Source organism: Alexandromys fortis, unplaced genomic scaffold (genome assembly GCF_014885135.2).
Source record: "Alexandromys fortis isolate MF-2015 unplaced genomic scaffold, M_Fortis_MF-2015_v1.1 scaffold_467, whole genome shotgun sequence".
Lineage (NCBI taxonomy): Eukaryota > Metazoa > Chordata > Mammalia > Rodentia > Cricetidae > Alexandromys > Alexandromys fortis.
The window spans coordinates 142,332-158,143 of NW_026068331.1; the positions used below are offsets into that span (position 1 = coordinate 142,332).

Below are 15,812 nucleotides of genomic sequence, written 5' to 3' on the forward strand. Positions count from 1 at the left end.
ATCTATACTAAGCACTCAGGAAATGTTTGCTGGAATTAATTATTGGTTGTTGTTATTATATAACAAAGCATAATATATTGAAAAGAAAATGTCATTTAAACTCTAGAAACAGGTTTGGATATGACTTCCTAGTTATTTTATGCCTAAATCATTTAACCCAAAAAAACCCTTTTATGGTTTCCCTTTACAATGGGGACAATAATGTGTTTTAAGTTTTTTGATTACATAAAAGCTTTGTAAATGGCAGAATGCTACATAAAGCTCAGTTGCTGCTGGTCACCTAGTTTCACTTTCCTTTTCAAGGTCACACAACATTTCAGCTGGATAGAAGAAATGAAGTAGTCTACTAGAAAAATAAATATATTGCTGGGTGAGGTACTTCGTGCATGTAATTCTAGCACTCAAGAGACCCAGGGTCAGTTAGGATCTGCTTCAAAAAATAAAATAAAATAAAATAGACAAATCTATTAGAAACTTTGTGACAGTGATCCCTCCCCAAATGACTCCAAACTCAGGCTTCTTCATTTTAAGATTAAAAATATGTAGCTTATTTGGCAGTCACACTAAGGAACAAAATTAGAGTAAATGCTCCCATTTATGGAAGAATATCTGCCAGTGGATTCCAGAATTGGACATATTTAGCTGCACTTAGCAGAATTTAGTTTACTTGGTCAAGTGTATCTTTTAAAGTAAAAAAAAAAAAAATGTTTTAGTCAGCCTTGGAAGTATTAAATTTTTTTTAGATTGAGGACTGTGAAAGTGGCCCAATCAGTACCTGCCTTATAGTAATGAGGACCTGAATTTGGATCCCCAGAACCCATAGAAAAAGCTAGGCTGGTATATACCTGTAATCCTACAGGGGAATCAGAAACAGGATCCCTAGAGTTCATTGGCCAGCTAGTCTTACCTAACCAGTGAGCTCCAGTTCAGAGAGAGAGACCCTGTCTCAGAAAATAAGGTAGAAGCAGTGGATATCCAGCATTGCCCTGTGCTGTGTGCATATGCATATGCTCTTACACACACACACACACACACACACACAGGTTTTTTTGAGCCTATTTATAAACGCCTTGTTTGTCTGTGCCCCATCTCCATGTCCATCAGTAAACCATTATGATTTGGGATGATTTCCTATGTTGCTAAACAGGATACAGGGTTTTGATAGCTCACGGATCCAAGAGCACATGTTGTCCCCAAAGACAGAGTACAGTATATTTTTGGATGTAGTACTGTTCTCCCTTCTGTTAATTAGAGGCATTCCCAGTACTAGACATTGAGAAGGAAAAGTTACAGTCATGGGCACTTTGACAAAGATCTTCCCTTCTGGATGATATTAAATCATTTCAATATGAAAAGTATGTTTTACTTGTGATTAGTAATTTGATTTAATGTAAAAAGTACATTTGAGATTTTCATTTTAATGTATTTTTGTTTCTAGAAACCACTCATTCTAATGATTTAATGATGTAATGTGTGACCTAAATCACCTAGTACAGTTTAAACTACTGCATTATTAATAAATGACTTTTTTGATTTTTCAAGACAGGGTTTCTCTGTAGCTTTGGAGTCTGTCCTGGAACCAGGCTGGCCTTGAACTCACAGAGAACCGCCTGCTAGGATTAAAGGCTTGTGCCATCACCGCTCAGCTTAATAAATGAGACTTTTTAACACGGAATATGGCTGCATTGCTCACAGGCTCATGATTATTCTTAGTGGAGGCTTTCCTCTCATGTGACTGTAGGCTATGTCAAGTTGACAAATGTAGCATAAGTAATAAAAAACCCAGAGACCAGATATAGGGGTTCAAGATGAAGATCGGGAAGCAAAGCAGCCATCCACTAGAGATACCTTTTACCTCCACCAAATCTTCAGGCCGAATGGACAAGATCCTGTGTCCACAAATCCTCAGGCTCTACACACCACTGAGTTCCAGTTTCTTCCCCTTTTATGTTCCTCTCTCTGCCCAGTCGTAACGTTCGTCTACCTCCCTAGTGCTGGGATTAAAGGTGTGTAACTCCCAAACACTGGGATTAAAGGACCTATTCCTGGATTGATCTTGTGTAGCCCATGATAGCCTTGAACTCACAGAGATCTGTCTGCCTCTCTCTCCCGAGTTCTGGGATTAGAGGTACGTGCACCACTCCTTGGGCTCTAGTGGCTTAGCTTTGCATTCTGATCTTCAGTCAAGCTTTATTAAAATACAAATTAAATATCACTACAGACAGTTCTAACTAAGACAGTGACCATGGTAAGATACACACACACATCTATACACATATATGTATACATACATGTGTGTGTATATATGTGTGTGTATATATATTTTTTCTTGTTGGCTACAGATTGGTCCTGGATCTGGGCATACACTGCGGAAGCATTCCATCATGGAGCTAATGTCCCAGCCCCAGAGTGGGTGTTTAGAGGTCATGCTCTGTAAGAAGTAGAAACTAGAACAACTGCCACGACCTGTTTTTGTCATGAGCCCATTTACTGAACTTTTGGGGTTGGTTACATTGTCTTGGAGATGTTCTGGAAGGTGGACAACTCAGCCTATTTGGAAACAACCCATTGTGTGTCTAATGTGACCCCAACCTGGGACAACTACAGGGAAATTAAGTGGAACTGGTCGTAGAGGTGGGGAGGGGAACAGTTTATAGTTAGAACTCAGTCTCTGAGATTTGCATCTCTAAGTCAGTTTGTATATAGTTCCAAGATGAGAATATGGTTTACAGTAATTCTGGCCAGAGGTAGCCCCTTCACAGAAGCAAACACATGTCATGGTTTAAAAAAAAAAAATTACTCAGTTTAAAAAGAAAAAATAGCTAGATGGTGGCTCACACCTTTAATCTCGGAATTTGGGAGGCAGAGACAGGTGGATTTCTGAGGTCGAGGCCAGTCTGGTCTACAGATTGAGTTCTAGGACAGCCAGGACTGTTACACAGATGAACCTTATCTCAAAGAAAGAAAAGAAGAAAAAGAGATTGAAAGTAAGGACCAACCACACACAGCAGCAGATTAAATTCCCCATGGAGTTCATACTTCATTATTATATATAGGACAGCGTGTTTAGGAAAATTTAAATTAAAATATCAGAATGATAACATGATACTTAGCGTTTTAGAACTTCTGTGAAATTCACAATATTTTAATCTCTGGTACAGATTAATTCAATCAGTTCTAAACTATGAAACAAGGACCACCTAACAGGTGAGTAACTGAAGCATGGAATGAGGAAGTAACATGGTCAGGGTTAGTAATGAACCATTGTGGATCTTGTGGTCAGGCTTTTAACTGTTTCACTGTGCTACTTAAGAAAAAAAAAATGACACCGGGTGGTGGTGGCACACACCTTTAATCCCAGGTCTCGGTGAGTTAGTTCAAGGCCAGCGTGGTCTATGGAGCTAGTTCCAGGACAGCTAGGGCTCCACAGAGAAACCCTATCTCAGGAGAGAAAAAAATGAGATGATGAAGTATTGTCTTTAGCTTTGAAGGGTAAAATATCTAAAAACTAAATATATATGTTTACAAATACATTTGTAATGTATGTATTTGTATATATAAATTTAAATAGGCGAGTTGTGATAGAGAACTAGTGAACAATGGGATAATCTGGAAAACAGATTAACTAAAAGAGACAGAGATAAAAATGTGTAAGAAAAGAGAATTTGAGAGCCGGGCGATGGTGGCGCACGCCTTTAATCCCAGCACTCGGGAGGCAGAGGCAGGCGGATCTCTGTGAGTTCGATACCAGCCTGGTCTACAGAGCTAGTTCCAGGACAGGCTCCAAAGCCACAGAGAAACCCTGTCTCGAAAAACCAAAAAAAAAAAAAAAAGAAAGAAAGAAAGAAAGAAAGAAAGAAAGAAAAAGAAAAGACGACTTGAAAATTATGACAAAGTGTTATTTTCCTGATAACCTTTGCCCTGTGAGTGATGAAAGGATGTCTAGTGCTGCCCAGCTAATACTTCCATTCCATTGCCTTCCAACAAGTGAACTCTGTCCTTGTGATTAAACTCTTAGCAATTTGGGATGCAAGTGGAAAATTGTGCAACTTCTAGGTCATGCATAAGGAGGAAAAGTATGAGCTCTCTTTCTTTGTTTTCTGTCCCATGGACTGACAGGGATGTAGTGTGGTGAATGAGCTATTTTGGGGGGGAGTGGGGCTGTATAGAAGGTAATGCTTTAAGAATGGCAGAATCAGATTGAATAGTTTGCCTTGCATATTACTAAACTAACTGCCGGGGAAGCCCTAGACTGTATGAATGGGGTGGAGGAGGTGTGAATTTTGTTTATAGCAGCTTAATCTACATCCTAATACAGGAAGAAATTTAGCAGTTGTCTGACCAGAATTCCAGATATGAGGAAAAATCAAACAGATAATATTTAAGGAGATCAAGGTTGAATATTTCCAAAACAGCAGAAAGACACCAGTTGAAGACATTAGATCCTAAGCAAGCTAAATAGAAATCTAAGCCTAAACAGCTCAGTTAAAACCACAATCAAAATAGCCAGAGGGGGAAAACAAATTACTTTGAAAAGATTTGCCATTATAACAGCTGAGTTAGTGAAAGGAAAATAGAAACCAATACAATAGACTCACTAAAATAGACTCACTAACTACAGTGTACTGAAAGTAACATCTATTAAAGCTAAAATTTCACCAGGCCATGGCACAGGCCTTTTCCCCAGCACTTGGGAGGCAGAGACAGGTGCTATGTGAGTTTGGGGCCATCCTGGTCTACAAAGCTAATTCCAGGTCAGCTAGAGCTGTAACACAGAGAAACCTCTAAAAACAAACAAACAAAGCTAAAATATCGTTCAAGATTGGTGGTAATGGAGAGCAATGCAACTTTTAAAAACCAATTAGAACCGAGTATTTGTATATCCCAAAGGAAGATTACTGACAGTAGAGTTTAGAGATTAAGTAACCTGATGAAGGAAACATTATTAGAGGGGGGCCAAACATTGTGGTACATACCTATAGTCACAGCATTTAGGTACTGGTGCAGATGGATTGCTGTGATTTCTAGGCTAGCCTATACTACAGAACAAGATCTTGTATCAAAACCCAAAATAGTCATGAACAATATTGACAGTTCATAGTTGCTGAGGCAGAGGGAGTTTTCTTCATGAAAACTGAAAAGTTACTCGTGTTTCTTTAAATAACCTCTCTCCTGTGCCGTGCAACCAGTCCTAATTAAACTCAGTGGGTTACCAAAAAAGAAGAAACAGAAAACACCAAAAATATGACAGAGATTGAGATTGTAGTAGGGTACTCTAGGGGAACAAAATCAATAGAGTGGATATATATTATCAAAGAGATGGTTAGATTGGTTTACATGACACATGGTGTATAGTTCAACAATGTCTGTCTGCATACTGGAGAGGCTGAGAGCCCAGCTGTTCAGACTACAAGAGTGGATGTCTAGCTGACTGACTTGACACTGAAGGCCTGAAAGATTCTTGGAGAACCATGGAGAAGTCCCAGAGGCTGAGCTCTGATGGCGGTGGAAGATGGCAGCTGCAGCACCATCCAGCAAGGGGCAAAGGCAAGCAGGCAAAGAGCAACAGTTTCTGAATGTTTTACCTGAGCCTCTGCTGGTGGGGACTATCCTTACCCTTCCGGACAATTACCCTTAGCCTATCCAGGGGATTGTCTCTTAGTTGATTACAGACCAATCAATTGACAACCAAAAAATGTCACACAATAACATTTTTGGTCAGTGAATAAGCTCAATGATAGATTATTTTATTGTTACAATAGTATACTAAAACTTTCAAGACCACTTATCAAACAACAGAAATTTACTGTTACCTTTGAAACTCTTTTATTTGAATATTTAGATTCCAAGGATTTATTTAATAAACTAACTATCATTCAAGTGGTGGTATATGTTTATCTGTTTGGTAGAATCTCACTATGTTGCCTTGGCTGGCCTGGGACTAGCTGTGTAGGCCAAACGGTCTCCCATCCACCTTCCTCTGCCGTCCAAGTTCTGGTACTAAAAGGTGTGTGTCACTATTCCCAACCTCTGTTAAAGATTTTGACAAAGATTTAGTTAGATGACATAAATGGTTTTTAAAAACAGTATAATTTGTGTTTCTAGTTAACATGTATATAAGGAAAATGCAGAGAAATGCTTTGAACCAAAGGATCAGTGGAAAGTGCTAAGAGTTGTATACCTGTGCCAAAAAGTAATGACACTAAGAACAGTTATAGTTAAGTATTTTCCCTTAAAAACAGCAAAAGCAAGCAAGCAAACAAACAAACAAAAACCAGACACAGTCACCAGCCTAACAATTTCTACTTTCCCCTCAACTAAAAAGCTTACATAAGATGTAAGTGTACTGAGCCAGTGTCTTTAGGAGGACTGAATAGCAGAGCTTCAAATTCCACAAGTTCAGAGTCTGAGGCACCTCAGTGCCCAGGCATTTTGGATGATAAGATGTCTTACCATGACATCTAAAACCAAAAATGAAGAGGCAGCAGTATTACTCTTAGAAATATAGAGGAAGCTGGGCAGTGGTGGCGCACACCTTTAATCCCAACACTTGGGAGGCAAAGGCAGGCGGATCTCTGTGAGTTCGATGCCAGCCTGGTCTACAGAGCTAGTGCCAGAACAGGTTCCAAAGCTATACAGAGAAACCTTGTCTTGAAAAACAAACAAACAAAAAACCAAGCAAACCAACAAACAAACAGAAAAGGAACTATAGAGGAAAATACTCAAATAATTTAATTGTAGGTTAAGGTAATAGCGACCACGCTTTTTTTTTTTTTTTTTTAAAGATAATACCACCTAGTACTAAGCAGCCATATGATGGTTTTGTTGTTGGTTTGATTTTTGTTTGCACACTGCCAGGGTATGCAAATGACCTTGCCACCAAGCTGCAGCCCAAGTACCAAGTATATATTAAAGAGTAAGGGACTAAAGCTTTTCCAGAAGAGACCAGAGCAGTAACATAAGAACAGAAACGGTTTTAAAACATGATAAAAAGACTTCTTACTGCAGAGGAATACATATAGAGACTGAGAAAGAAATAAAAAACCTTCTCAGGTGTTTGAAGTATAGAAATGGAGGAGGAATTCTCTTTGCTTTATTTATAACAGTGGTCAGAACCGAAACTAGCTAGTGGCCACTATAAGACCCAGAACAATGGAATAAACCTCTAACAGCTCAGCTGCCCAGAAATGGAGTTGAGTATTGTGTGAAGTAGAGATCAGAGGAGGCTGGTGGAGGAGATCCTTCTGTATTTGTGTTGATTTTATTGGTTGAATAGGGTTTGGTATGGCTGCTCTTAGGTGGGTGGAGTAGACAGAACAGAATTCTGGGAGGAAGAAGGCAGGTAGAGAGCCACCTGTCATGAAGCTGCCAGGTCAGACATGCTGAATCTTTCCTGGTAAGCCACAGCCTCATGGTGACATACAGATTATTAAAAAATAGGTTAAATGAAGATGTGAGAGTTAGCCAACAAGAGGCTAGAGCTAATTGTCCAGGCAACAATTTAATTAATACAGATCTCTGTGTGATTATTTCGGGCATAAGCCAGCCTGGCAGCGGGACGTAGCCTGCTCTTCTTACAACAGGAGGCTTCATGACCCTGTCTAGTGCTGGTTTTGTTGGCTTGCCACTAAAGAAGTTCTTATGGGCTGGAGAGATGGCTCAGAGGTTAAGAGGTTAAGAGATGGCTGCTCTTCCAGAGGTCCTGAGTTCAATTCCCAGCAACCACATGGTGGCTCACAACCATCTGTGAGCAGGCATACATGCAGACAGAATTTTGTATACATAATAGTTTTTTTTTAAAAAAGTTCTTATATTTTAATTTTAATATTTGAAGCCGGAAGAGACAACCCCCCCAGTTCTTTGTACGTTTGCCACATCTAAATTAAGTACATTATTTTCTAAGAGTTATATTTGTCCACACTGACGTCTCATAAAATAAATGTTCACCATATGTAGTTTGCAGAATCGGAGTTAGGGTTTCTTTTCGTTGTGTTGTAGCTGCTGGCCGTCTTTGCATTATTCCTAATACCTTTGTTTAACACTCTGTTATTGTTGTTAAGTGAGGATACAGTGAAACCACCAAACTGGACCACTCTGTTGGTAGAAAGAAACATTTAATAATGGGGACAACTTCCAGTCTGCGTCCGAGAATAGAGGACAGTGGTTTACTAGAAAGCAAGCAGATTTTAAATGATAATCAGCGGGGAGGGGGCTCTTGGAGCTGATGCAGACTTTAGAGATGCTCTGTCTGAGGTAGTTGACCATTGCGGGTAGATAAGGGAGGTAGTGGTTTCCTGGTAAATAGAAATCTGCCGTACAGAGATTTCCTGAGTGCTTACTTTAAGCTTCCGTTTACCTCGTATAACAATCCTTCTGTCCACTGGGTCAGAGTCCTTCTATTTAAGACATTGTCATCAGCACTGCCATTTTGGGGACCCAATTTAGACCTAATGTTGATTTTTTTAGTTTCTGAGTCTAGTTGAATGAATTTTTTTTTGGGCCTTCCTACGTGTGTGTGTGTGTGTGTGTGTGTGTGTGTGTGTGTGTGTGTGTGTGTGTGTGTGTCTTATATATGTTTAGTGTTAGAGGTTGATGTCAGATATCCATTTGTTGTTCTCCACCTTATTTAGAGGGGACATAGTTTTCCACTGAACTTGAACTCACTGTTTTTGTAAAACTGGTTGCCTCTCACCCCACCCCAGCTCCCCTTCTGCCCATCCGCACCTCACTAGTGCTGGAGTTAGAAGTATGCACCGCCAGACCCAAGACACCACATTTGACGTTTTATTTGTATGCTGGGAATCTGCTTGTGCAGCACACACTTTATCACTGAGCCATCCCTTAGCACCTCTCCTACTTATTGTGAAAGTTTTTTCATCTAGTTTGTTGGCTTTAAGTTTTCCACAGTTGTTTAGACTTGAAATTTTTCTATGTATAGAGAAAAATTCTTTTCTAAAGCAAAGGAAAATGCTTATAGAAAAAAGCCAATCCTCAGACAACCCGGTAATTCTTTGTTAATGATTGAAGTCCTTTGATTCAGTCCCACCTCTCAAATAAAGATATGACTTTGAGGATTACGTTTTCAGCACACGAGTTTGGCAGATATTCGAATCGTAGCATACTCATACTGTGTATTCCCTATCTCTGTCCTTCTACACTCTGGGCTCGGTATAAAAACTCAGTAATTGACTCTTATTTTAACCTTGCTTTCCTCTTCACCCCATCTATCAACTTTTTATATAATCATGTTTTATATCTTTTATATAAACATTATAACCTGGAAAGGTCTTTAAACATTTATTTTACAGTCTCCCACAGGGTCTCCTACCTGTTTTCTTTAGATTTTGTTATAATCTTAATTTTTTTGTCTCAAATAGTTTTTCTGATTTGTGGTTGCCCTTTCTCATCAATGAAGTCAGCACTTCATCTCTGAGGAGCTTACTTAGTGTTAGCCTCTCTGACTCACCTATGAAAATGGTACTATGCCTGTCTATAATCCTGCTCCAGGGGATCCACTGCCCTCTCCTGGTTTTCTTGGATACTGCATGCATATGGTGCACAGACATATGTGTAGCCAAAACACCTTTATACATAAAATAAATCTTTTTAAAAACGAGGGTAAATGAGAATATAAAGACTGTTGTGGGAATTAAAAATAGTAGCATATAAAGTGTGTAACACAGCATGGTAGACAGTAATCATTGCAGTTAATTTTTTTCTTTTATATTCTGTTCTGATATTTTTTACCCTTTTCTTGTCCAGTCCTCTGGATATATTAATATTTCCTCTGGTAAACTGAAGCAAGGATTAGTAATCTTTTCTTTTAAGGTGCTATGTAATAAATGTTTTGTGTTTTAGGTCATATAGTCTGATGAAATAGAGTTGACATGAATTATCCTTAGATTCTGTATTAGTGATTTCAACTAATCATGAATAAAATATTTTAGAAAAAAATAGCATTTGTACTTAGCATGTGCATTTTTATCTTGTATCGAATAACACATGATGGTAACAACTTACATACATTCGCATTTTGTCAGGGGTCACAAGTAATCTAGAAATGGTTTAAAGTATATAAGATGTATGTAGTCATGCAGATGTTGTGGCATATAAGGAACTTGAACACTTGTGGATTTTGGTGCATGGTGAGCATGCATGGTGCGTGGTGAGCCTGAGAAGTGCTCACCAATCCATCCCATATACCACAAGGTCCCTTTCCTTTCCTCCTCAGTTTCTGTGTATGTACTCTCTTCCCCAAGTATCCTAGTCTAGAGAATATTAGGAACTACGAGAAAAGAGGGTTCAAGGTGAATCTTTCAGTGAGATAGTTATTATACAGTTTCATATAGAAAACTGGAGTTTTTGCTATATTGCACTATTAAAATGGTTGTTTTAGAAAATTCAATCTTGTTCTGGTTTCTGTATGCATTTTCCCTCCCTAAAACATCCTGTGGCCACTTGTCAGAGTTGCTTATCCTGTTTTGTTTGGCAGTGCTGAGAATCCAGCCCAGAGTTGCATGCCATGTTCAACCAATAAGCTCCAGCCTCTGCCCCACTTGCTAGTTTTAAAATACTGACTCAGGTGTTGTGGCGCATGCCTTAATCCTAGCACTCGGGAGAGAGAGGCAGGTGAGTCCCTGAGTTTGAGGCCAGCCTGGTATAATAATGAGTTCCAGGATAGCCAGTGCTATATAATAAAGAAACCCTGTCTCAAAAATAAATAAATAAACAAATAATAGTGTTGATATCTGCAAACATTGAACCATAGGGTGGGATATGGTGTGGCACACACTTTTTTTTGCAATTATTTCCTTATTCATTCATTTTACTTCCCGATCGCAGTTTTCCCTCTCCTGTCCCCAGTCTTTTCTGCCCACTCCCCCCTGCCTCTCCCATCCACTCCTCCGTTTCTGTTCGGAAAAGGGCAGGCCTTCCATGGATATTGACAATACATGGCATATCAAATTGTAGTAAGACTAAGTACCTCGCCTTGTGTTAAGACCTAGGCCCTTGGCATATATGTGACAGTTGTGTAGCAGGGGCTGTCCCCGACACTTTTACTGGCTTTTGGGACCCTATTCCTCATACTGGGTTGTCTTGCCCAGTCTTAATAAAAAGTGGCACACACTTTTAATCCCAGCACTCCAGAGGCAGAGGCAGGTAGATCTCTGTGTCAGAGGCCAACCTTGTCTACATAGTCTAGATCATGTCATCCTGGGCTGCATAATGAGACTGTCTACGAATGAATAAATGAATAAGGTTAAATATAGAAAGCCATTTCTAGGAGAGCACTTTTGGGGTCCCTACTATTAAAGTTTAGCTCAAGTGTCTTAAAATTTCTCAACTCGTCCAAATACTTGATTTTCTTTAGTGAATTTTATATTTTAGGTTCTATTTTCAGGGAAAACTTTTGTCTTAAAGTTCTTCAGTTTGTGTATTTTTAAAATGTAGAAAATAAAATTTAGGATTTATTTGCTTTGACAACCAAGTTATGCTATTTTCTAAGACTAGTTTTGCCAAAGGAAGAATGAAAAAAAAAAATTTAGAACTTGAACCATAATGTTAAGGAGTCGAGATTGACTTAAAACTTAAACAGAGTGCCATGTTTATCCTGTCCTCTGTATTTGTCAGTAGTCTTAGCCAAAGTAAGACATTTTCTGGTGCTTGTTGGAAGTGCAGAGATTTCCATAAAAAGACATAGAGTTTTCTTGGAAGAATATAGTGGTTTTCTTCCTTGGCAGTGATGTGTTAGAAGTAACTCTCCCTTTAGAAGGAAAATGTTAACTCCAATTACTCTTACTGATAATTTGTATGTGTGTACTTGTTGGACAAGCTGTTTTATTATTTCTATGGACGTGTAGATATGTATATCTACAACCAGTATTCTGTATGTGAAAAACGACTTTGAAAGTTGGATATCTTAACCATTTTGTTAAGGAACAGAAGCTAAATATTCTGTTATTGGAGAGTTTCCTGAAGTAATTTGATCATTTCTGAATTCTTTCCCTAATTCCTGTTTCCCTAGAAAATCTGGAGGTATTTGAGAAATATAAGCAAGCTCACTGTTGCTGTATTGTGATTACCCCGTGAGAACTAGTGAGTTCACATATTGTCATGATAGCAGTCCCTAAGAGGCTTGGATAAGGATAGAACCGTCTTGGTGCAGGAAACACATGCTCTGTATTTAGCCATCAGTATTGTTCTCAGGTAAATGAGAGCACTATCTAATACATGCTTAGGATGCCCACATAAATTTGTCAAGCACAGACTTAGCACATCTCCCCCTTTCCCTTCTTCTGTCTCCGTGAGAACATGGAGTTAATTTTCAAGCTTCCTTCTTAGCGTTCTTCTCTTTTCACTGGGTGTTTTTTAGTTGATTTCATCTGCCGCTGTGGTTCTAATTGCTACTGTCTTTCTAGTCCCTTCCAAACTTGAGTTTCAAAACTAGCCATCAAATTCTATTACATACTTTTCCCACAGGACTCTCACATGGAATTTCTCCAAGAAATGTTCCTGCTTCAGTTGCAGGTGCCCTATCAGCCACTTTTTTGCTCAAGCTAGATAATTAGAAGTTATGCTTGCCTTTCTTTTTTCTCCCAACTATTATCTCTGATCAGTTAGAGTCCCATGCCTTCAGAAAGCACTGCTCCCTTCTCAGTGTATAGTGTGACTATACAGGTCTCCATCAGTTCTCACTGAACTACGGACGTGATTTCCTAACTAATCTCCTTTCCTCAGTATATGTTATATAAACATAGCCATAATAATATTAAAGAGATCACTGTGTCAGGACTGGAAAGATGGCTCAGAGGTTAAGAGCACTGGCTGTTCTTGTAGATAACTCAGGTTTGATTGACAGCCCCTACATGGTGGCTTACAACCATTAATAACTACAGTTCCAGGGGATCTGGTGCTCTCGTCTAGCCTCCACGGGTATCTGGCACGCATGTAGTGCACAGACATGCAAGCAATCAGAATACTCTTGCACATAAAAAATGAAATTTAAATTTAAAAAACAGTTTTCTCCCTTTGAGTAAATAGATAAAATGTAAACTATATTAGACTTGATGATTGATACCTAGTAGGAGGTCATCTTCAGTAAATTAAAATGTCTGGCACTGGTCCTATAAATCTATTATTGAAAACTATTTGATTTTTGCTCAGTAACCCTAGTGCTTTGGCTAGATGACATCAAGGGGAAATCTTTTAAGCAAAACCCTATATTTGATGTTACAGTCTTAAGTTGTTTTGTATGTTTGTGAATTTTTATTTTCATTTTTTTGTTTTCCAGGTTGTCAGTATTTAAACAGAGCACATCATGCGTGAGTACAAGCTAGTGGTCCTTGGTTCAGGAGGCGTGGGGAAGTCTGCTCTGGTAAGTTAGCCACCCAGATATAACTAATCAGTATCAACACCCAGGATGTGGGCATTGGCTTGTTCTCATGCTGCTAGTCACTAAGGAAAAGGGAAACATTATTCTTTATAAACCTGCTGTCTGTAGCCCAAAATGTGTAGCTCTATACTGTTTAGTCACTCACCTACTCTGTTGTCTGCCAGCTACTTACTGGCCACTAGTATTTGTGAGTCAAAGTGGAATATAATTTTTATTGTCAGGGAAGTTTAAGTTCCACTGGGGAAGAGTGTTACAGATTGTTCTCCTTTGCCTGACTCCAAGCTTGCATGGAATAAAACCTACTTTTTGTTTTATATGAGGTACCATCCAGCCTCTGGGGTCACAACAGCAAATAAAAAGTCTTTTGTGGAGCTTACTGTGTAGCAGAAGGGGAGATGTAATAATACCAATTAAACAAAACTACTTGGTGCTCTCAAACAAAAATTCAGAATTTTAAGGGAGTGACAGACAAGTGGACCTGAGCTTTGACAACTTCAAGAAAGGCCAGAATAGCCAGGCATGAGATGACGGGGTAGAGCCCAGCTGACTTAAAAGATTACTATGTAAGAGCTTGTAAGTAAAGTCCAAGAACAGTAAGACATAGAATGTCTTGAGGGAATTAACACTCAGTGAATTAGATAAATGTTTTATTTAACAAGTGGGCTTTATACTGTGTAGTTTAGAAGAGTGGGAGAAAGTTGGGAGGTTGTTAAGCACCCTAGTTTGCTTATGTGTGCTTGGATTAGGGCCGAGACAGTGAAGAAGAGAGTAGGACACCTAAAGTTTTACTGTGATTATATGCTTAAGTTTCTTTAAATAATTTAAGTGTAGATGACCTTAGTCTGTATATTTGCCTTTGTTTATAAGTAAGAATATTCCAGACCCTGCTTTAAGACTTCCTAGAGGCCAAGCGATGGTAGCGCATGCCTTTAATCCCAGCACTTGGGAGACAGAGGCAGGTGGATCTCTGTGAGTTCATGGCCAACCTGGTCTACAAAAAGAATTCCAGGACTGCCAGGACTTTTAACACAGAGAAACCCTGTCTCGGGGAGGGGGGAACCTTCTCAGAATTATCATCTATACTTGCCATTAATTTAATAATTGATAAATATTCTTTTTAGTATACGTTCAGACATGTCCATTCAGTATACTGCAGATAAAAGCACAGCGTTCTCTCTGTCATTCTGTCTCAAGGCCCTCAGTTGATTCCTGAAACCATATTCAGATATATACACTACCTAGTTATCTTTTTCTGCTGTATCTTAGCATAGTCTGTTACCTGTGACTAGGTAGTGTTTTCCACTGGAAAGAGTAAGGCTTAGGAATCAGAAAGATGATGTATTGTAAGTTCAGCTGGCAAACTGGAAAAGTATTTCTGGGGTAAAAGTGTATCTTAAGTGTGATTACATCCTAAAATTGAAACAAACAGATGTTCAGTAACACTAAATTTCCTGTTTTTCCTTAGAGTTTAAAAGATATAAACATTTAGAACCTTTGTTTGTCTCTTTTTAGACAAGAAGTTACATTTGAATAGTTTCATTTTTAATGAACTAGAATCTTGTTAAGGTATAATATAATCATGTTTAGCAATGTAGCAGATGTATTTTAAGTTTTTGACATGGCCATCTTTTTTTTTTTTTTTTTTTTTTTGGGTTTTCGAGACAGGGTTTCTCTGTGGCTTTGGAGCCTGTCCTGGAACTAGCTCTGTAGACCAGGCTGGTCTCAAACTCACAGAGATCCACCTGGCTCTGCCTCCCTAGTGCTGGGATTAAAGGCGTGCGCCACCGTCGCCCGGCCTAGGCGGCCATCTTTTTTTGTAATAAATTTCTTCTTAGTTTTGTATGCATTCTTATCGAAAAGTAATACTAATGCTTAGCTTTTGTGTTTATTCAGATTTTCAACACAATTTCATTTATTCTTTAAAGTTTGTAAGGTTAAGTAACACTTAGGAACATTTGATTTTCCTTTCAAGTCTTTAACTCTAGTTTGTTTGTTTTCTCCTCTCAGACAGTTCAGTTTGTTCAGGGAATTTTTGTTGAAAAATATGACCCAACGATAGAAGATTCCTACAGAAAGGTAAAATGTGAAACAGTGTGTGCACTTACGAGTGGGCCTCACAGCTTTCAGACTTGGTGCATGGTTGCTTTAAAGACATTTTGAGAAATGGCAAATCTGCTGTGTCTGTTTTTAGAAGTTTCACCTGAATAAAGCATTCCTCAATGAACGTGCTTAGGAGAGCATTTTATCTGCTGCTGCTACTACTGCCGCTTAATAATCCTCCCCCCTCCCTTCCCCCTCCTTCCCTCCCCCTCCCTTCTTCCTTCCTTCCTTCCTTCCTTCCTTCCTTCCTTCCTTCCTCCTTTCTCCTTCCTTCCTTCCTTCCTTCCTTCCTTCCTTCCTTCCTTCCTTCCTTCCTTCC

At 39.0% G+C, this 15,812-nt stretch overlaps 1 protein-coding gene across 1 annotated transcript in view; it reads left to right on the top strand.

Annotated features, from left to right (window-relative positions):
• Rap1a (RAP1A, member of RAS oncogene family) overlaps nucleotides 1-15,812 on the top strand; it is a 64,176-nt gene that overhangs the window by 33,134 nt on the left and 15,230 nt on the right. The window contains exons 2-3 of the mRNA XM_050132839.1: nucleotides 13,292-13,375; nucleotides 15,401-15,469. Of these exons, the coding sequence (XP_049988796.1) occupies nucleotides 13,319-13,375; nucleotides 15,401-15,469 (126 nt within the window). The 5' untranslated portion in view covers nucleotides 13,292-13,318. The remainder of the gene's footprint in view (nucleotides 1-13,291; nucleotides 13,376-15,400; nucleotides 15,470-15,812) is intronic.